The sequence below is a fragment of the Triturus cristatus genome, chromosome 7 (assembly GCF_964204655.1).
Source record: "Triturus cristatus chromosome 7, aTriCri1.1, whole genome shotgun sequence".
Classification (NCBI taxonomy): domain Eukaryota; kingdom Metazoa; phylum Chordata; class Amphibia; order Caudata; family Salamandridae; genus Triturus; species Triturus cristatus.
Window position 1 is genome coordinate 160145084 of NC_140590.1, and position 22366 is coordinate 160167449.

The 22366-nt window shown below is 48.8% G+C and overlaps 1 protein-coding gene across 1 annotated transcript in view; it reads right to left on the minus strand.

Annotated features, from left to right (window-relative positions):
• RBM42 (RNA binding motif protein 42) overlaps nucleotides 1–22366 on the minus strand; it is a 266205-nt gene that overhangs the window by 185762 nt on the left and 58077 nt on the right. Inside the window, exons 2-3 of the mRNA XM_085615908.1 lie at nucleotides 10514–10877; nucleotides 10022–10103 (exon numbers count right to left, since the gene is read on the minus strand). Of these exons, the coding sequence (XP_085472034.1) occupies nucleotides 10022–10103; nucleotides 10514–10877 (446 nt within the window). The remainder of the gene's footprint in view (nucleotides 1–10021; nucleotides 10104–10513; nucleotides 10878–22366) is intronic.

The following is a 22366-nucleotide window of genomic DNA, read 5'->3' on the forward strand; positions in this document are numbered from 1 at the left end:
AATAGAGGCTGTTGATGACAGGTTTTTCCACAAATCTTCAAAAATAAATTGGTAAAAAACAAGGCAGGTCAGGAGCATGCAAGGTTTGAGTATGTCTGGGGTAAAAACAAAACACATGTGGATATATATTGTGGCAAAAATTAAAAAATAACTAAAAGGAATAATGTGAGAAATGGGGGTCTCTAGTTGGCAGGTTGTTACCCTATCCAAGTAGGAACTCTTCTTCCTACTCAGTGTAAGGGGAATACACTACTGAAATAACCCCTGCTCACCCCTTGGTAGCTTGGCACGAGAAGTCAGAGTTATCTAAGAAGCAGTGCATGAAGCATTTGCAGATAACCAACACCAATACAGTAAGAACACCACACCAGTTTTAGAATATCCAATATTTGATCTGTGCAAAACGAGACCAAAAACAATATACATTTACCATTCAGTTCTCAGGATTATCAATAAGCATAAATAAACTTAAAATTCAGTTTCTTGAAGTCAATAGCTCTGTCCGGGGCTATCACAGCGTGTGGGCAACAAATCCAAACAGTTCTGGCGGACCGCAGCGTCGTGGGCCAGCTACAGTGTCGGTAAGACCCACAAAACAGTACCTTTAGAAATGCAGGGCGTCAGTGACCTCAATGTGCTCAGAAGGGCCAGCGTCTGTTACGGAGGTGGGTGCAGGAGTCGTCAGGCCCTTGAAGTCACACACACTGCAGATCGAACTCCTCACGAATGAAGTCAGGAGCTCCGGCAGGCGTTGGGCTGTGGTGCGCAGTGTAGCGGTGCGGTGACCTCAGGACACAGTGCTGGCGTGGCTCGGTGACGATCGTCTAGCGGCGTCGGTGAGATCAGGGCTGCGGTGCTAAGTGATACGCGCTGGTAAGTCACGGTGCAAGCACCAGCGTCGTCGTTGCTGAAGCGCTGTTGTTGGCTGACAAACTGAAGTCAACGGCGTCGGTAGGCCAAGCTACGGTGCGGGATGAGGGCGGTGCATCGTGTAACCTATGATCGGTGCCCTTGAACCGCAGTGCAAGCAGCGGCGTCGATGTCGGAGTGAAGCGGCGGCGTCGGGGATACCAGGGCGAGGGGGCGCAATGAAGCTAGGTGGTGGGAAGTGCAGTGCCCACAGGACGCCGTTAAAGCAGCGGCTCGATGGCAGTGAGACCAGGGTTGCGGTGCCAAGTGCGCAGGTGCCTTCAGGACAAGGAACCAGCCGTGGCATCGTTGGCAGCGGCGGGTTGCTTCTGTTGCAGCACAACACACGTAGTTCCCAGTGCTGGTAGCAGATGAACTTGAAGTCTTTGCTGTTCCTGAGACTTCTTGAACAGGGGGCAAGCTCTGCCTCAAAGCATTTAAGAAACCTAAGAAATTCACTGAAAAAACCACAGGTTTCAGGGACGTTATAGTTAGAAATGAGCGTTTGAAAAACCTTTGATATTTACTGCTAAAAAAACACGTGTTACAGGAACGTTACACTGAAGACATCACTGATGCCTTCTCAAATGACATCACTGATTACATCATCCGCAGAATCTCTGATGCACCTACTTACACCCCAATATAACCGTTCATACACCCGCTCTAAATTTCAGACTACCATTCTTGAAAACATTGACACACCAATACCAGTACGTACATATCCACTCACTGATTCATAGGCGGGGGGGGGCGGCGAGACCAACAGGAGTGCCGATGATCCCGGGAGCAGCCTGCCCGGTGCTGTCTGGTAGAGCTCCGGACGGTGAAGCTGCTGCTAAAGCGGGCGGTGACTACAAAGGCGGAGCTGGAGGTGAGCGGCCTGGTGGCCCCGCGCACCTCCTACACCAGTGAGAGCCTGCACCCACTCTTGAGCGCTTCCGCAAATTGCCGACCTCTTCGAGTGCCGGGGGCCTGGCGTCCACGCCGCCGGACTATGCTGAGTGGCCCTGCTCGTTTGATTTGGGACTCCTGGGAACGTTCCTGGAGGGCCCATATGTAGACTCTGGCGGCACGCAGGAGCAGGAGACGAGAGGCCCATCGGAAGGAGCAGGTGTAGGCCGGATTGTGGCAAACCAGGAAGCTGCCTGTGCCCGGATGCATTGCTGAGCAGGGGACGCCCGGCGTTGGCATCTCGGTGGCTGGGGGTCCCTCGACGTCACATCACAGCACCTGCGGTGGGGGTGGGGGTGGGGGGGGGGGGGGGGAGAGAATAACTGCTGAGCACCTCGGAGGAGCCACCACCCTGCCTAGGACCAGCCCGGCTCGGGCTGCCCCATGTCGAGGCCCTAACCCGAAGGACGCTCACCAGGTCATGAGGCCCACCACATGGCAGGCACAATTGAGGCTGGAGGATCCCTGTGGTGGGTGTCTTGAGAGCCAACTCCCCTGACAAGGCGCACTCCTAACTGGGGTACCCCGGCGGCCGGCTAACAAGACAAGCATCGCCTCGTCTGCTCTTGGAGGTGGACAGCGGTGGCCCTGAGGCCTACGTCCTGGTGTACCCCGCAGAGCTCCCAACAAAAAGACGGTACAGACGTTGGGAGTCTGATTGAAGATCTGCTGCCGACCCACCCCCCGTAGCGAGTGGAGGACACGGGATACAAGCCCCTTGCGCCCTGTCTAAGGGGAGATCCCTGCATTTCGACGGCTTTCTGGCCCCCCAGCTGAGACCTCGTAATGTCCACCACGCGGGAAAAGAAGGAGAAGGAAAAGGGGAAGGGGAAGGAAAAGGGGAAGGAAAAGGGGAAGGATGATAGGACTGTGAATTACCTGTTCTCTAAAATGTCGGGTGCGACCGGTGGAAGGGGCTGCACCTCCCCAGCTCATTCCGGGGGACAAGAGGCAGAGAGTGCAGACGAGCCAGTCACAAGGGCCTTTTGTCCCTGCTCTTCAGCCCTGAGAGACTAGCTCCATGTCTTCAAAAAAGAGTTTACTGACGCGATGAAGGAAGTGTGCAGGGACTTCTAACTGGTGGACGAAAGGGTGGCGACCATGGAGGATCATGAACAATCTCGTAACGAGGAAGTTGAACAATTGCAGCAAGAAGTGATTCGCTTGCAGGCCCAACAAATTAACCTCCAGGCTCATGCAGAGGACTTGGAAAACCGGTCCTGTCGAGACAACATACGGGTGAGGGGGGTCCCCTCCAGTGACGAAGACAAGGACATCACTGGGTACCTCCAAGATCTGTTTCGCCATGTGCTGCAAGAGTCTACATACTTCGCTATCAAAATTGACAGGGCTCCCAGAGTTGGGCCCAGGCGCCTCCTCCTGACATCTTGGCCTTCCTGCCGGATCTCCAGCTCAAGGAGCTCATCCTGCGCAGAGCACGAGACGTACAACCTCTGGTCTTCAAGGGGCACACGGTCACCCTATCAGGACCTGGCAGTCTCCACTCTTCAAAAGCAGAGGGACCTTCGGCCGGTTACGACACACCTTCGCAACCAGGGTGTCTCTTACTCGTGGGGGCATCCCTTCCGCATCATTTTCAAATGGGATGGCAAACTACGCCAAATCCGCTCCTTGAAGGAGGCGTGTCAGATCCTGGACATAGAACAGCCTCAGTCGGAGGAGGGTCCGAGCCAAGACAGAAAAAAACAGCGGGAGAGGTGGCAAAGAGTGGGCGGCCGGAGGCGCTCTGGGACCCCCTCAAAGCCAAATCCAGAAACTATGGCGCAGGAGCGTTAAGCTGTGCTGGCCTCCCCGGCGGCAGAATTTGGACTTGGGGCTGGTGTCTAAACTGCTCCGGGGTCAGATAAGTGAGCTACAGGGGGACGGGGGGCGCACCGTCTGCCACAGATGCGCTCCACAAACTGTTGGACCAAGAGGACGCGGCTGAGTGATGCGGCTTCTGGACATTTAGTGTGGTTTATACTGTTGGGCGAGGGGTTGGGGTAGGGGAGGGAGGGGGGGGGGGGGGGGAGTAAAGTCGGATATCCATGATCCACAGGTGCACGATCTGATGAGCTGTCCCGACGACATCATTACAGAGTTACCGTATTACTTCTGGTGATGCCCCGCTATTCAACACCGACCCACTAGGCTGGGTGCTCTGCCTATAGTTTGGGTTCTGCTTAGAAGGTATTGTTTCCCTCTCCCTTTGCAATGACAACTGTGAAAATCCTCACGCTTAATGTAAAGGGGCTTAAGAACCCGGTGAAAAGGTGCGCAGTCCTGTCTTATCTGGAGAATGCGGAGGCGGATGTGTGTCTCTTACAAGAGACACCTCCTCCCTAAAGATACCCACCGCATGCGATCTCGGGCCTTTCCCCTCCAATGTTTCTCCTCACTGGGGGAGAATAAAGCCGGGGTGGCTATCCTCATCTCTAGACGCTACAGGGGGGAGGTGAAGGAGAAAGTAGCAGAACTCAAGGGGAGGTTATTAGCTTATACTCTCCAATTTGGAAGCCAACTTCTAGTGGTCGGTTCCATTTACGCCCCTAATTCAGGCCAGGAGAAGTTCATCCAAGCTGCACTGGCAGATGTTTTGGCGCCGCAGCAGCGCATGATACTGGTGGTGGGGGGGGGGGGGGACACCTCTATATAGTTATGGACTCCAATATGGATAGATCGCACGCATCCTATTTTCAGGGAGGGGAGCGCTCGGGGAGATGGGAAGGAATGGCTGAAGGAGGTGGGCCTGATGGCTATATGGAGGGCAGCCCACCCCACTTCGAAGCAATACACATTTTACTCCCATGCTCATAAGTCTTATGCCCACCTAGACCATTTCCTGGGTACGAGGGAGGATAATGCTGTGGTTAGGGAGATACGCATTGAACCCATGGCTTTGTCAGGTCACGATGCATTGATGGTACACGTTTCATTGACTCCAAACACCCACAGGTATGGAAGCTGGAGGCTTAAGGAACATATGCTTCACAATAAGGAGGTGGAACAGCAAATTCTTTGTTGTATTAAGGATTATCTCACAATAAATGACACCCCGGGCACGGCTGTTACGACACTGTGGGAAGCATTGAGAGAGATCCGCTTTGTCAGCAGAGGTACAGGAGCTCGAACAGGTGCATAGCAGGACCGGGGCCCCGAGAGTTTGGCGGCAATTGAAGGCGGTTAGGGCGCAGCTTGCCGCTCTCGATTTGGATAGGGCAGATATGCAGCGGACACCCTAAAGCATTCTTACAATGTCGGAGGGGATCACACAGGCCGACTCCTAGCGAACCGGCTGCAGGCCCAGATACAACATACTCAGGTTTCCTCGCTACAGAGGGAAGGTGGGGGGAGAAGTTAGAGGGGATATAGAGATAGCCCAAGCGTTCCGCAACTTTTATCAGAAGCTTTACGCAGCAGATACCCAGCCCAAGGCCAACACCGCAGCCTACCTACAGTCAGTCACTGTCTCCGCCCCATCCCCAACCCAGGCAGCATCTTTAGACGCTCCCATTCGCATAGAGGAGGTTATCACAGCGATCTCCCACCTGAAACTGCTTAAATCACCGGGCCCAGACGGGTTCCCCTCCCTCTTCTACAAGAAATTCTGCTCCACCCTAGCACCAATTTTAACTAGGCTCTTCAACACCTTCAGGGGCCCCACTCAGATTCCAGACACCATGCTCGCGGCTGTGATAGTGGTCTTGCCCAGACCAGGGAAAGACAAGCAACAATGAGGCTCATACCACCCGATTTCTCTCCTAAATGTAGATTTTAAGATCTTTACGGGTATCCTTGTGGCGAGGTTGAGCCCTTACATTCCAAACTTGATAGAACCCGCTCAAGCAGGGTTTATCCAGACTCGGCAATGCAGTGATATCACGAAAAGAATACTCCATCTTACTGATAAGGCCCATCAAACGCAAATGGATGCTCTCTTGCTGGCGATTGACGATAAAAAAGTGCTTGATCGGGTGGACTGGGGATTCCTGGAACACACACTGGCGAAATTTGACTTAGGTAAGAGGTTCCAAGAATGGGTAGACTGCTGCTACACCAAACCTACGGCCTGCATAAGGGTCAATGGCATCTTCTCCGCACCCATCGCTATTCAAAGAGGGACCAGACAGGGGTGCCCGCTGCCCAGTTATTGTTCGCTCTTTACATAGAACCTTTGGCGCAGCGGGTTAGGGATAATCCTAGGATTAGGGGGTTCCCATTTGGGTGGAGAAACACATCCCATTAGCCTCTACGCAGATGACTAACTGGCGACTTTGACAGAACCTAGGCTCTCCCTCCCAGCCTTCTTTGAGGAGTTGGATGCATTTGGCCGGGTATCTGGCTTTCGGGCCAACGTGGGTAAGTCTCTGGCATTGATTCTCGGCTCGACAGTGGCTTCATCACCACCTCCACGGGCGACTGGCTAGCCGGCATAAAGGTAGTTAATTATTTATTTGCAAAGTTTTATATAGCGCTGGCTAGACCCAGAGGTATCAGAGCGCTTTACATGAGGATCAGTGAGTTTCAGGTTCCAAAATTACATAGACCAGTATAGACATAGGAGAAAAGAAGAAACATGAGATTACACAATAATGTGAGAGTATTAGCGAGCACACGTCTTATGGGGAGTGAAGAGGTAGAGGGGGAATGGTAAACGGGGTAGGGAATGTAGGTAGGAAAACACAACAGTGAGGAGGGGAAAGCTATGTCCGGCTGGGTAGGTGCCGGCCGAGGGGTGAACCAGAGCCAAACTCCTCTATATCTGCATATGACAGCTCCACCGGGCATCAACCAAAGTTGCTCAGGCACCACAGCTTTACATGAGGATCAGCGAGTTACAGGTTACAAAATTACATCAGTTAGAGGAGCCAAGAATAAACGTAAGGAGAAAAACAGTGATTACACAGTAACAATAGATGTTAACTGGAAAGGGGAGGTAGCCACAGGATCACAGGGGAGGAGGTGGTGGAGGGAAGGAAACACAACGGGGAGACGAAGAAAAACTATGTCCAATGTCCGGCTGGGTAGGTGACGGCTGAGGGGGTAAGCCAGAGTCAAAATCCTCTATAGCTGCCTAAACAACTCCACCGGGCATAGGCCATGTTACTCAGTCTCCACGGTAAGTACAATATTCATGGTTTCTGCCCGGGGGGGGGGGGGGGGGGGGGGCGGTGATGGGGGCCGCGTCATTGCTCCATCTGCCGCACCAGTCCCTTTGTAACTGGGAAATCCTGAGCGTAATTCAAACATCAAGCGGTGCTTGCTCCGTGGCGCTTGTCCAGTTTTTGTTTCAGTTTTTGGTTTCATATAAAAAAACAGAATTTTTCGCATTGCTACTCTTTGCCTTGACAGTGCTACGGATGAACAACCTGGTCTGCGAGCAATATACCCTTTCTACATTGCATAATTGTACGTATGACACATTCTCTTACATTTCACGGTTGACGTTGTTGGAATGTTGTGTGTTGTTTTTGACAATGCTAATAAAAACATTTAAACATAAAAGGTGCTAGCAGCAGCACCTTCACCACCTGCGGTTAGGCGCAAGCCGGCAAAAGCCGTAAAATCATACATCATATTACATATACATTTATTTAAAAATATATATATATATATATATATATATATATATGTTTTAATAAAAAAAACTATTTTGCGTTTTACCACAATGCTCTAGTCTTCATCTGCAAGAGATTGCTTTCTAGATAGTATATCTCCCACTCAACCATTTTCTGCTTTTTTTTTTAAATCCCAAGTGGTGCTTGACATTTGCTTAGTGCTAATGCACAGTCCTCTAAGTTCGATGATTGCAACAAAACAAGAAGACTACTTAAGCAGTCTGCTTGGGTTATATCAGAAATGTGGTATGCAGTGTTAAAGCACTTGAAATGTTAGTCTTATACAGTGTGCAAAATAATTAAATGATATTGTCTGTGTGATATACAAATTTTGCTTTATAGATATCTATAAAATTATGTTCTTATCAGTCTACATTTTGCTTTTCCTCAACTATTTTCCCTCTGAATTTTCTTTCAGCCTTGGTCGTCTTTTTGGGGTCGAGCCTATTAAACTGCAAAACGGTCTAGTTGCGAAAGACCTATTGTGGGCTTCCCAAAAACATACAGCGCCCCTCACTGGCTGGCTATATTGTCACGCTCATATTTGCTTGCTTTTTATTTGATGGGTTTTCTTGTCCTTGTGTATAAGCTTTCCCGGGAGCACTGCCTCCAATATCCTCATGTCTCGCTGACTCATGTCCTTTTAAGGAATTACTTTTTTCTTTGTGGTTAAAAATGCAGGTGTTTTCAAGCTCTCTCACGTTTCACCCCCCCCCCATCCCCCCAAAAAACTCTATCCCACTCTGTGCTTGCCCGGTCTTACTCTGGTGGTTGCTCCCTCTCTCATGTACTACACCCCACATTCTCACTGCGCTCTGTGGGGGCTTCCTTATGTGCTTTACCCTCATGTTGCGGTCTCAAAAACCGTGTTTGCGCACTTACTCTCATTTTTCTTTTTTCTAATTGCCCGATCCAAGACGTGCCAGCCATCTTGGATCGGTAATAAAAAAAAAAAAATACGCCTTCATCATTCTGTAGGCTATATTCAACTTCTGGAAGTTGGAAAGCTGTATTTGTCCAAACCTATTGTTTGCAGACTGCAGTCGCCTCTCTGTAAAAGCCAATCCTCCTTGGTAGGCAGATAGCAGATACTCTTCCTACCGAGCAACCTCAAAACAAAATGAAAGGACCAAGCTTAAAAGATATTGTGAGATTCCCCAACAGCATAGAACGTCTGAAATCAATGTAAGTTGGGAGCAAATCTATCACAGGCACAAATTCCAACTACTGCCACACAAGGATGCCAGAATTGATAAGACACATTTGAGCTCTTGAAAAGGTGTTTTATCAAGTCAACACATTAATCGACTATGGGATGTCCTAAAATAATTGTATCCTATTCCAGTTTAAAGTAGTAATCCATAGCTAAACCCAGCTCTTACAACTGTATGGTAAAGCAAGGTGAATATTAGGATAGCTGTTCCGTACTGATCCTAATATTAATATGGTCTCATGATACTGCAAGACAACACCAGGAACGTGATCAGTACTGTGATGTAGAACGTGTTAATTCGATAGTTATGTTTCTGTGATCAGTTGCAGATATTGCACAATTTTCTTTGAAATAAATATAAATAGTATGCTCCGAAAATACAGAACTTTTTAAAGAGGCAGTCAATAAAACTGTACTTTAAGGGTGTAGTTGGTTAACTGGGGCATTCATGTACACCATGAAATAGATGTTTTTTTACCAGGAAAAAAATTGACCTCAAAATACACACTTTTTTGTTTTTACAGATATGACCATGGAAGTGCGAGGGATGATAGAAGGGTGACATAACACTGTGCAAGAATTCCATCCAGGAATGAGTGTCACTGTGCATCATCCAACTTTTTACCCGCAAAGTAATGCGGACCTTGCAGCTTCAGTTAAACAAAATGAGGTACAGCACAAACAGTAGGGCAATCTTTCTTCCCATGCAGAACAGATACAGCACAAGTAGCAGCAGTGCAAGAAGGATCAATTCTACAGTAAGACAGGGTAGAGTTAAGCGTTCTGCCACAGGTTGTGCTGCTGTTAAAGCCCCTGCACACATTACTGTGTCAGGAGTATACAAGCCTTGATCACCACAGAACAAAAGCCAACTGCTGCTTTCTGTGAAAAACCAGCAGAAGGTCCCCTGTCGAACAGAAGGTTTATATAAAATAATTCTTAGGTCAAAAGAAACAATTCTTAATCAAATAGGTATAGTGAATTATGTTTTATTTTGTAAATGGTCTTTGTTATACATAGATGCAAACAATTTCTACAATTAGAACTATAAAAATTACACATCTGAAATAATTAAATTTAACAGCAGAAAAAGTTAATTTAATAGAGGTGCAGATAAAATGTAGGTGCACACTGTAAGAATTAATTTACTTCTTAAAGACCAGCCACTGAAATCCAAGGTTTATTAACAACATAATATATGAAGTCAAAGGGCCCTTACTAATCTGAAAGCATAATTAGCAACAGGCCACCAGTCTTCATAACACCATTAAGTACTGCTTTTATGAAAACTGAATTAATTCATGATTTAACTTAAAAAACAATGTACCTGGGCCAACAAACGGCATTGGAGGAGCCACGATCTGGCCCACAACTGCTGCTGCAGCCCTCGCCTCCAGACTCTGCTGAACCTAAAAAGCAAAGTCAGGGTATGTAACATGAGCCAGACTAGTAGAGAAAAAAAACACTGCAAGACTGATGACGTTTAACAGTTGCCACAAAGCATGTCTTCTCGTGCCACTCTGGTCAGATTCATTGCGACAGCTCCACTATGATGGCGAATACCTTATTATGCAAGGTCACTTCCTCACGGTCAGTTCTGAATGTATATCTACAGTGTGCAGAGCCAGGGTGCAAAGACCCTAAAGATTTCCTTGGGGCACATCTCTGTATCTTTGGTGAAGAACTCTAAGGAGAGGTCGATAAACTTTACTCGAGGTTTACATTTGCAAACCTTTCAATAAAAGCTTCATCTCCTATTCACCCATATTTCCATAAAGTCCCAATTAAATGAAATGAAACGAAACAGGGCCCAACCTACCTGTTGATAGGTGTTAGTTGAAATGATGGGCCTATTGACTGGTGCAGCTGGCACGGGAAGGTCCAATGACAATGGCTCCTCTGGTGGAGAGGCTGCCAATTCACTTGGTGGCTCATCCCCCACAATCGTTGTAGAAGCTGATGAAGCAGTCTCCTTTTGTGCTACCTCATCGTCTGCTTGTGGTGCCACTGGAGTAGCAGCCTGTGGTGCTGTTGGAGCTTCAGCCAGAGGTGCCACAGGAGCTGCGGCCTGAGGTGTAACTTCCTCTTTAACTGGAGTTACAGTTGGGGGTGTCGCGGGAGTAGATACTGCTGGTGCTGCCGGAGGAGCAGTAACTGGAGCACCCAATACCTCCTGCTCAAACCTGGAGTGAAAGCAAATGAGAGCAATCAAAACACGCAATAGAAATGAAGACCAACATTCCCAAGCGTTCATAGAAACCAAGGAGGAAATATGTGCCAGGAGAAAAAAAACCTCATCCATAAAGGTATCAGACTGATGGAAAGCTGGGAAATAGAATGCTTAGAATCATCACAATAATAAAAGTAGCCACATCCACCATGGAGATGGCATCCCAAAGACCAAGGAGATGACCACCCAAGTCAACAAAAGCATAGCAATAAGACGTTTCCATCTGCAGTACTATCAAGAACAGAAAGCAATGGTTGTTGTCAAACATATTACTTACCTTCGGTAACGATATATCTGTAAGAAACCTAGGTTAGTTATAGACTCCCTACCTTCGAATTACCCCCAAGCGTCAGACTGGATCCAGAAAGTTTTTCATCAGCAGTACCCCTGTGCATCGGAAAGGGGCGTCGGTCGACTACGCATTCGCCATTGGCTTCGTGGTCACCGGGATGATGTCGCGGTAGCTACATAGACGCCGCCCTCGAGGGCGAACGTAAGTTCTGTACACTACTTTCATCGCCAGAAGCGCAGAGCCATGCAAAACTCTGACTACTAGTGTACAAAACTAGGGCCCTGAAAGGAAGTCCTTATCCCTACAAGTCAGTTCGCAGAGGGGAGAACAGAACGGCCAAAGAAGCAGTCTCTCCGGACTTGGCTGTCCAGGCAGTCATTGTGAGAAAGTAGCTCTGTATATACTGTTCCCAAATAGGTACAGGGTGTACAGAGTCCACAGTCCCCAGAGGTTTGGCAGAGATTAAAGTTAGATATAACCTAACTCTCTAAAGTGGTAGCTTGGTTGAGCAGTAAGGCAGTATCAGAGGACAGTGTAAAGCATTTGTTGCACACACTCAGCCAGCAAATGGTCTCACACACTCAAGAACTGAACTCTAGGCCAATGGTTTATATATAAAAAATATATGCTTGTTTTATTTTACAACCAACAATAGGTATTAAAATGTACTTTCTCAGAATGAGATGCTTTATAGAAATACTTTTGCAATATGCAATTGGCTTTTGTAGAAAGTTACAAGTGGTTGCAATAGGCAACACAATTTTAAACAAAATAATGCATTGAGTTCAATGGAAGTTTCAAGTTATTTGCAATAGATTACTTTTTGGATTACTTTTGGGATTCCAGGACTGGATCCTAGATTCAGTCCTGGGTCAGTACTTAGGAACAAGTGATAAAAGTCGACTTAGTTACTGTTGTGATCTTTAGACAATATTTTGCTATTTTAAAAGTTGACAATTAGAAAATATTTCATAGAAAACAGTCAATGATTCCCTATGGAAGGAAATTCAAGTTGCAGGTATAGTATGTTCTTGTTACTTTTGTAATCCAGTACTGGGTGCCTAGGCTCAGTACTGGGACCTCAATCTAAAACAGGTAAGCAATTACGTTTTTAGAGTTGGTACGATTTTTAAAGAATATTTGTAGTTTGCAAAAATTGACACTTGGAAGAAATTTCACAGAAAAATCAATCAAGGATTTCCATTTGAAAGAAAATTGGGCTAATGGTAAGTACGGTTGCGAGTACTTTTCAGGGTCAGTGCTGGGCACCAAGATCCAGCACTGGGATCTCTCCTAATAGCAGGTGAGTATTTTCGTTTTCATTACTCGGCTGATTTTTGGTGAATATTTTAAGTTCTGAAAAGTCCACACTTAGAAGAAATTTCAGAAAAAAACAGTCAATGTTACCCTATGGAGAAAATTGAGTTATCGGCTTTCAGGTAAGTACTCGACTGGCAAAGGTAAGGTTCTGGGCACAGACTCAGGGGTCTCCCAGGGTCAGGTAGGTACAGTTGTTACACCCTCAGCGGCACAGGGGCAGCCGGGTGCAGAGTGAGTTAGGCCCAATGTTATCCTATGGGAGGCAGGGGGGCCTTGGTTGGTGGCTGCTGACTAGCAGGCCACGCGGTTGTGGGAGCTGGGCTCCTGGTCACTTGCTCAGGGCAAATGGGGCAGTAGGTTAGAGTAGAAGATGCACTGCCAGGGCCACTCGGGCTGTTGGGTGCAGGGTGCTTTTGAGCCTTCGGGCGCTCAATTGATTTCAAGGGGAAAGCTCCGGTTTAGAAAAAGACTGCAAGCTCGGGGACGAAGATTCTTCAGGTGCCACCACCACTTCACGAGGTAAGTTGGGTAGTTGGAGGATAGGTAGGTACCCAGGAGTTAGGCACAGGGGGACGTGGGGCGCCGGGTGCAGGGGTGCCTTTTGAGGTCAGGAAATCTTACCTTCTGCTGTTCACGCCTGGTTCTGAGGCTGCAGGCGTCGTCAGGAGCGGAGGGAATTCCTCAGGTGCTGGACTTTGTGTCACAGTCAGTCACCGTGGGGTCGTCCTCGTGGTCTTTGTTCACTCCGGCACAGGCCAGGCTTGGCGGGTGCAGAGTGTGTAGGGTTCGCGGTTCCGGGCTGATGCCAGGGATTAAAAGCAGATTTTGAGTAGAGCCTCTACTCATGGGAGTCCCAGGTGCTTAGAGCCAAAAGGTAGCCAGGTCCTCCGGGGTTTATGAGGTTGCTGGCCACAAGAGATGCCGGGTTGGAGCAGGAGAAGGTTCGAGGGTATACAGGCCGGTAGGGCTGGGGCCAAAGCAGTTGGTGTCTTCCTCTTCTTAGCAGCTGCAGGGCAGGTCTTCTTGCTCTTCTTTGTATTTCGGAATCTGGAATCTGGGGAAGGAAGGTTCAGGGTGCCCCTAAATAATAGATTTAGGGGCGTTACAGGTAGGTGAAGGGCAGGGACCAATGGGTCCCTGTCCTGGGGTGGGTACACCCCCTATCCTGCCTCTCTCCTGTGGGAGGGGGGCAGTAGCCTAGTCCTGATTGGGCAGGGCTTCCCATCTTCAAGATGGCAAGAGCCCGGAGATGTGCTTCACCTCGCCTCCCCCACCTAAGGGGTGGGGTTGGCAGGCTGGCACCTCCCCTGTCCTTATTTGGGGTTTCCGGCCAGGCTTCCCACCAGAGTGGGGGCTGCCAGTGGCCTGGGGAAGCCCACAGAGGCGGCATGCCTTTGAAGCTTCCCCCTGCCCATCCTGGGGGAGGAGATCTAGCACCTCGCCCAGGATGTGCATTGTTGCACGCCCAGGAGAGCAGGGGCTCTCCCACCCAGGGGTCCAGCAACATGTCTGCTGTGTGGCAGCCTCCCAGACCAGACGTGGATTGTAGGTTAGGTTTCAGGGGGCAACTCTAAGATGCCCTCTGGGGTGCTTGGTACATTATATACCACACTGGCATCAGTGCGGGTTTAATGTGCTGAGAAGTTGGATACCAAACTTCTCAGTCTTCAGTGTTCCCATTATGGTGCTGTGGAGTTCGTGTTTGATGAGCTCTCAGCACCATGTACTCTTAAATGGCAGCACTGCAGTTACAGTGCCCAGGAATGGACCTGGGTACTGTAGGGGCACAGGGCTCATGCTCCTGTGCCCACACCACTGGCATAGGGCACCCAACTAGAGGGGTGGCTGATGTATGCCAGGGCAGTGTAGGTGGTGGGCATGGCACACAGGGATGTGTGCCATGTCTTTGTTTTGTCTTGTACCCAGACACTCAGCCTGCAAAGGCAGTGTGTGTGTGTGTGTGTGTGTGTGTGTGTGTGTAAGGGTACAGGGCCTCTAAGGGTGGCACAATGGGTGCTGCAGCCCTTAGAGGCCTTCCCTGGTCACAAGGCCCTGGGTACCTAGGGTACCATTTACCATGGGCTGACATGTGGCCAGGGTTTGCCAATTTGGGTCTTAGGTTTTTATGGAAGGAACATAGGCCCTGGGCACCTGATTGGCAGGAGTCCAGGGCACACTCAGTCAAAGTACATTCAGCAATTCAGAAAAAAAAGGGGGCATACCATGCAAGAAAGATGGCACTTTCTCACAGTAGTGTTTGGTAAACGTGTGCAGCGATGCCCACATAGCTGCCTGACAGATGTCATTAAGGGGGACTCCTCATCCCAAAGCAGTGGTAGCTGCCATCGCCCTGGTGGAATGGGCACGCTGTCCCACTGGAGGCTTCTTCTTTGTCAAAGAATAGCAAGCTTTGATGCACAAAACAACCCACCTGGAGATGGTCACTTTGTGCACGGCCCGACCTTTCTAGGCACCCACGTCCACCCGGAATTGTTTGGTGCGATCCAAATAGAAGGAAAGCGCACATTTTGGATCCAGACAGTGGAGCCTCTCTCCCTCTTCTGAAGGATGCGGAGGCAGAAAGAAGGTGGGCAAAGTGATCGTTTGACCAATGTGGAAAGCAGTTACCACCTTGGGACAAAAGGAAGGTCTAGTTCTAAGGACGACCTTGTCTGGATGAACGGCCAGAAATGGAGGCTTGGAAGAAAGAGCTTGTAGCTCACTCACCCTGTGCGCAGAGGTGATGGCCACCAGAAAGGACGTTTTCAACATTAGCAGCCTGAGAGGACAGTTATGTAGTGGCGCAAAGGGAGCGCACATAAGATATGGAAGAACCAAGTTCAAGTCCCACTGGGGCATTACGGAGGGAACCGGAGGAAAAAGATGAGTAAGGTCCTTAAGCAAATGATTAACAACAGGGGACTTTAAAAGAGAAGGCTGTCGGGAAGCCTAAGGAAGGCTGAAATGGCAGAGAGGTAGCACTTTTGAGCGCCCAGAGCAGAGCCCTGCTGGGCCAAAGAAAGGAGAAACAAGAGAACTTTAGAAAGAGGAGCAGAAAGGAGATCCACAGCCTTTGCATTGCACCATGCCACAAGTTTGTTTCATCTGCAGACGTATACCGTCTTAGTGGAGGGACGCCTGGCTGCCAAGATAACATCACAGACTTCGGGAGGCAGGTCAAACGACATCAACTGCCGCCGCTCAATCTCCACGTAAGGAGGTGAAGGCTGGATAGGTTCGGGTGGAGGACTGTCCCCTGCTGCTGCGACAGAAGATCCTCCCAAAGAGGCAGTCTGATCGGAGGATCGATGGCCATGTTGAGCAGCTCAGAATACCACACTTCGTGTCCAATCCGGAGCTACAAGAATGACTTGGGCCCGTACGCGCTTGATCTTCTACAGCACTCTGGGCAGAAGTGGTACAGGCAGAAAGGCGTATAGAAGATCGCAATTCCACATGCGGCGAAAAGCGTCGCCTGGCGAGTGCCGCATTGGAAATTCCAATGCGCAGAATTGCTGACATTGTGCGTCCTCTTCGATGGCGAGTAGCTCAAACCAAGGCTCTCCCTACTGAGACATTGCACCACCTCCGAGTGAAGACGTCATTCGTGATCATCATGCACTTGCGGCCGAGTTCGTCCGCCCTGACGTTCAGGGAACCTGCCACGTGTTGAACCACCAGGGAAATGCCCTGATGTTCGAGTCATATCCAGAGGCAGAGGGCCTCCTGAAATAGGGTCCACGACTGCACTCCACCTGGTTTGTTGCAGTACCACATGGCGGTGGTGTTGTCCGTGAACAACTGCACTACTCTTCCCCGGACAGAGGGAAGGATTGCTTTGAGTGTGAGACGAATTGCCTGAAGTTCCAGAAGGTTGATGTCTCCGCCGGAGACCAGAGGCATCTGATTACCGCCTCCCCCATGTGGCCACCCCATTCCAGAAGTGATGCATCGGTCCCAAATGTGAACTCTGGTTGGGGGAAGGGACTGGAATCAAGCTATCCTGGCTGAAGAGGGGTGAAACCCCGAAACCGGTCCTAGGATGCTTGGTTCCAGTCCAGGGAGGACCTGGCTTGGCAGTTCGGGCTGGACTGTTCCCATGAGGCACAGGGTCAAGACTGATTTGCATATGGCTGGGTTCAAACTGGAATGGCATGGTGAGCAAAACAAAACGATGGATTTAGGCAAAGATCTCTGTACTGGGGTGAATGTATGACATTGTTTTGTATTCTGTCTATCAACTGTTGTTTTTGCACCCCTTCCATAGCCACGAAAGGGGAAAAAAGTAGACTCCGCAGGGCGGGTGGTGGAGAGGCCCAAGGACCTGGCCGTAACCGGCGAGTCCTCCAGCGTGTTGTCTGCTTTGTCACCGAATAGGCGAATACCATCAAAGGGCATGTCCATAAGTGTGGATTGCACATCCCCTGAATAACCAGTCTACCTCAACCAGGCGTAGCGTCGAAAGGCTACCAATGTGGAAATCGTCCTGCCTAGTGAGTCGGCGGTATCCAGCCACAGCGGATGGTAAACTTTGCTGCGTCTCTCCCTTCGGCAAACGCCTGTGAGAGTACGGCCCGGGCCTCCTCCGGTCACTGAGGCAGCACTTGCGCAACCGTATCCCACACTGAGTGGGTGTAACGGCCCAACATACATGCGTTGTTAACCAACCGTAGTCCCAAGCTGGAGGAAGAAAACATCTTCCCAGGACGGTCCAGCTTCTTGGATTCCCTATCAGATGGAGCATTAGGGAATACACCCTTGCAACTGGAGGCTTGGACCATCAAGCTCTCAGGAGTAGGATGTTGAGAGAGGAAAATGGGGTAGCCCGGGGCCAGGTGGTGGCGTCAGGCAATCATCCTATCCACAGGAGCCCCTGTGTTGGGCCTGGACCAGGTGCCCATAAGGATGTCTGTTAGGGCTTCATTAAACGGCAGCAGGGGCTCCAAAGAGCTCGCCGCCAGTTGAAGCACACCTGTCAGGAGATTAGTCCAGACTGCCATCGTAGGGAGCTCGAGGCGGAGAGGCTCGACCACCCTACACAACACCACTGCGTAAGACACTCCCTACTCTGTAACCATGGTAGGAGGAGACAACATGCCATGGTCTGGTGAGGTATTCAGACCACTGGATTCACCCAGTTCCTCCCTCCAGTCTGGTTAATAACCTAACTGATCAGTTAAAGGGTCTCCAGACCCCTCCCAGTCCTCCTCACCCTCCTCCGGCTGCCAATCTGGTATCAAAGAGCCAGGGTAGAACAGTGGCACAGAAGTACCAGTCAGCGCCGGATCCGGCGTAGGTCGACGCCGGTCCCGCACTGCGTCTACATCGGGATGGAGGCCGGGGTCGCCGCCGGCTGGGGACGCAATCGGCATCGGCTGCGGACCTGGTGCCGGGGGAGGTGTAACTAGGTCGACCACCACCGATCTAGGCCTGGATCCAAAGGGGCCCTGCGGTGTCGAGGCCGAAGCCGCCGGCATCGAGGGCCCAGGACCCCCAGCTGAGTCCGCGGGGCCGAAAGCAATGTTGGGCAGCCCAAAGATGGCATAATCGCTTCGTAAAATTGACAAAGCTGGGCAGGCGTCGCTCCAGGTCCCGTAAAGGGAGGGAAACCCGTAGTCAACCCTTTGGGCTCCACATACCGAGCCGATGGAGGGGCTGTCAGCAGACGGACAGGGAGAAGTCGAAGAGCGACGGTGCTTCCTCGCCTTCTTCTCGTGCTTCGACTTACCGGACCCCAAGTGGGAAGACTTGTATGACGAATGATGGTGACTTTGCGACCGGTCCCTCGACCTCCTGCGCGACTGGGACTTCGAGCGGTGCAGAGCCTCGAGAAGCTTTCGGGACCGCTCCTGCAAAGACTTCAGATTCATGGTTCGGCAGTTGGAGCACGACTTGGGGTCGTGGTCGCGCTCAAGGCAAAACAGGCACACGTGGTGCGGATCAATCACCAATATCAGTCGGCTACAGGAACCGCAAGCCTTGAAGCCTGGCATCCCTGACGTGCACCAGGAGTCGAAGACTCAAGAACTATGTCGACAAAAGCCGCCAAAAAGTCAGTCAAAAAGTGACTTGAGGTACCGCTCTCTCCAGATCTGCCCTGGCTGGCGCGGAAAAAGAATTAACGGATGTCAGCGCGCGAGGGCGGCGTCTATGTAGCTACCGTGACGTCATCCCGGCGACTAGGACGCCAACGACGAACGCAGAGTAGACCGACGCCACCTTCCAATGCGCAGGGGTACTGCTGGGGAAAAACTTTCCGGATCCAGTCTGACGTCTAGGGGTAATTTTAAGGTAAGGAATCTATAACCACTTTTTTCTTTCAGATTAATTTATTAAAATAAAAAAAAATATCAGTCTCTCATGAATTCGAAAAGAAAAATATTGGACAAGAGAGGTGCTTGAAGTTTTCCAAGTCACATTTTAAAGAACAAATAGAGCCAACAAAGAAGGATGTGCCGAAGGATACTCTCCTGTAAGATGGGAATTGCTAGGTTCTGGCTGCATAGATGAAACTATCAATGGTCTTCAGCACCATTTCCCAATTTGTGAGGCAATGTCCTCTGGAGTATCATATGGCTTCACTATGTTTATTTATAGATTATACAATTGGGAAAAAGCAGACGTTTCAACTCACACTGTACCACAGGATATCAGCTGCCATTCCACAGTCACTCAGTGAGGAGCTGATATCATAGAGGGCAGGTTTCCAGCTGTTTGATTGTTCAGCGCAGTAGATGTCCATTATAGGGTGTGAAACCTCCCCAGGACATCAGTGGCAGGTTTGTTTTTTGGTGTTGGAGGAGGGAGGCAGTAAATTTACAGTCCCTTGGACTGTGTTCGGCACAAAGTCCCACTTCCCCCACCCGCCAAAGCCTCCACAACTTCTCAGACTGAACATTTTTGACAGGTCTGGAAATAAGGAAACAGAAAGCAAAACAGTAATATATATATCCACAAGTCACAGACTAGAACCATAAGTATCCAGTGGATGGATAAACTAGTACATTACTGATATTGCAGTCCTAGAATTAAAAAAAGACTTTTTTCTTTTAGCCCTTACCCACCATCTGCTTTATCATAGAGTACTTCCTCACACCGGTGATAGCAGTCATGGGCATGGTCTACCTCAAACTATTAATGGATGTTTTTACAGCAGAAGGCCTATGAAGTGTAGGTGCAGTGGGGGTGGCCTGAATGGGTGACGGAGGAGTGATTTTCCTTACCACCTCTTATATAGAGGTGATAAGCTGTTAAAAACACCTTACTTAGGACAAAAATCTTTATTCTCGACCTTATGTGATAAAATGAACAAATAGGAATAATTCAACCCTTGTAAATGGAAATCTTGCAGCTCCTAGCTAGCCCTACTCTGAGGTGGTGTGGGCTTTCTTCAGGACCAAGGTTTACATTTCTGTGTATGAAGGGCTTAATTCAGTCTGTATAATGTGAAAAGGAAACAAAGAGACATTATACTGACTGAGGAATCCTTAAGGGCACCTCAGCTGCCAAACAGAGGTGCTTTAATGATCACATGGTCAATTATAAAACCTCTTTGTTTCCTTTTCACATTATACAGTCTGAGACATATTAGGCACCAATAGTTACTAATTTTTAGAAAAAGAAGGTCTGAACCCCCTCCCTCAGCGATAAGTCATCCTACAAGCACTGATTTAGGGAAAAAAACAAAGAACTCTCACATTTTAAAATACACTTAGAACATAATCTACTAGGAGCGACTATTTGTGATTGTGAAGTAACATCGCTTTCTGGTTGCTCCACTAACTGCACTGTGCTAAAATCCATTAGTTCATGCACAACAAACAAACCATACTGGTGGGATGATACAAACCCAAGGACCCTGTAGTACTAAACCTATTTTTCTCTGAGATGAAATCAGTCAACAGTGGGATTTGTTTAATTGAGGTTTTGTATGGTGTCAAACAGGCTACCAAGTCACAGCCTAGCTTAGAGCAATTCTTGCTGCAAAACGTACGTTTGTATTTGAAGTTAATAGAGCTGCAGCAGCACAACATTGCAGAAAACTTTACAGTTAAATGGTCTACAGATTATAGAGTCACAAAATTATGGCCCATTACGCATTGTGGGAGAGGCTTGCTTGTAAATAAATAGTCTTATTAGCAGCAGGTAGTAGTTGTACAAAGTAGTAGTAGAAATAATATTTTTGGGGTGATTTCGCCACTGTATGGCATTTTTAATATCTAAATCTCCACTTTTGCTTGCCGATATACTTTGTGAACTTAATTTACCAAAATATGTATTAGCAGACGTATATCCAGGCCCCCATGAACAATTTAGTTCGCACCCTGAATCATCAGAACATCTATACCTCACATAACAAAAATAACACGATGCAGTCCAAGCCGAAAGATTAAGCTTGCACATCTATTGCCAATAAGGTTGCTTATGAAAAAACATTTAAGCAGGGCTATCTGGTACATCAATGCCAGGTCCTACAAACGTAATCATGAATGTATAAACTGTTATCAGAGTTTTTATGCACAATGGAAAATCATTCAGTTATAGGAGGTCTTCCACAGAAGGTATTCATAGAACACACTCTGGACCCTTTAAGAAAATCTGGGGAAACTAAAAAGACCCATATTGAAGAACTAACGAATGTTCAAGACAAGCACATCTGCAGCGTTCCCCAAGGCTCAGCCCAACAATCTTCAAAGTCAACATGACACCACTCGCAGACATCTTCCGATCACATGACAGCAACATATTTCCTACGCCAGTGACACACACATCGTCCTATCACGGTCTGCCGACCCCACCTCAAAGAAGTCTTAACTTCCACAACCGCATGAAGAACGTTTCAGCATGAATTAAGGACAACTGCCTAATGCTCAACACGGACAAGACCGACGTTTTCATCTTTGGCAAACACACCTGCCCTCTCGAACAACAATTGGTGGCTATTGGAACTCAGACTTAACCCTACACCGAAAGACCATCCCGCAACCTCAGCATCATCCTAGACAGCAAACTCTTCATAAAACGTCAGGTCAACACCGTCACTTCAGCATGCTTCCAAATGCTCCACAAAATCTTCAAGTGGCTCTCCATCACCAACAGGAAGATGGTAACGCATGCCCACATCACCAGCCGACTGGACTACGGCAACGTGCTCTATGCAGGCACCACCACCGAACTCATGCAAAGACTCCAGACCACAGCTTCCAGACTGATCTTCAACCTTTCCAAGAAAACCCACATCAACCAGCACCTGAAAGACCTCCACTGGTTCCCGGTGCAGAAGAGATGCCCTTTCAAGCTCCTAACTCACACCTACAAAGCCTTCCATGACTTAGGACCCACCTACTTGAACCACCGTCTCCACTTCCATCATCCTCCCAGCAGCCTCCGCTCCGCACACCTTGCACAGTTACTTCATATATGCTATGCCAGAGGACGCTCCAGATCCGTCTCTTTCACACCACCAAAGCCTGGAACACCCTCCCCCTCCGCCTCGACCTCCAGCTACAGTTTACTTCCATCACTTAGTTCTGCAATTAAAGATTACACCAATTGTTTACAAATGTATTAAAGAAGTGGCATGGTCTTAACATGTTCTTTAATGCGGTCTTATTCATTTTGCAAAAATGTGGACTATTGCTCTTACTGCAGATCAGTTCCAAGCACTCAGCATGTCCTTGCCTATGGTCTATACATAATCGATTGGACTATTTAAAAAAAACGGTTCACTTTCTCTCCAAAATAATAGAAGCTAGTTTCTTTTGGTAAAATATAACCAAACTACGATAAAGTCTAGTTTTAGATGGCAGGGTCATGAGCTGATCGACGAG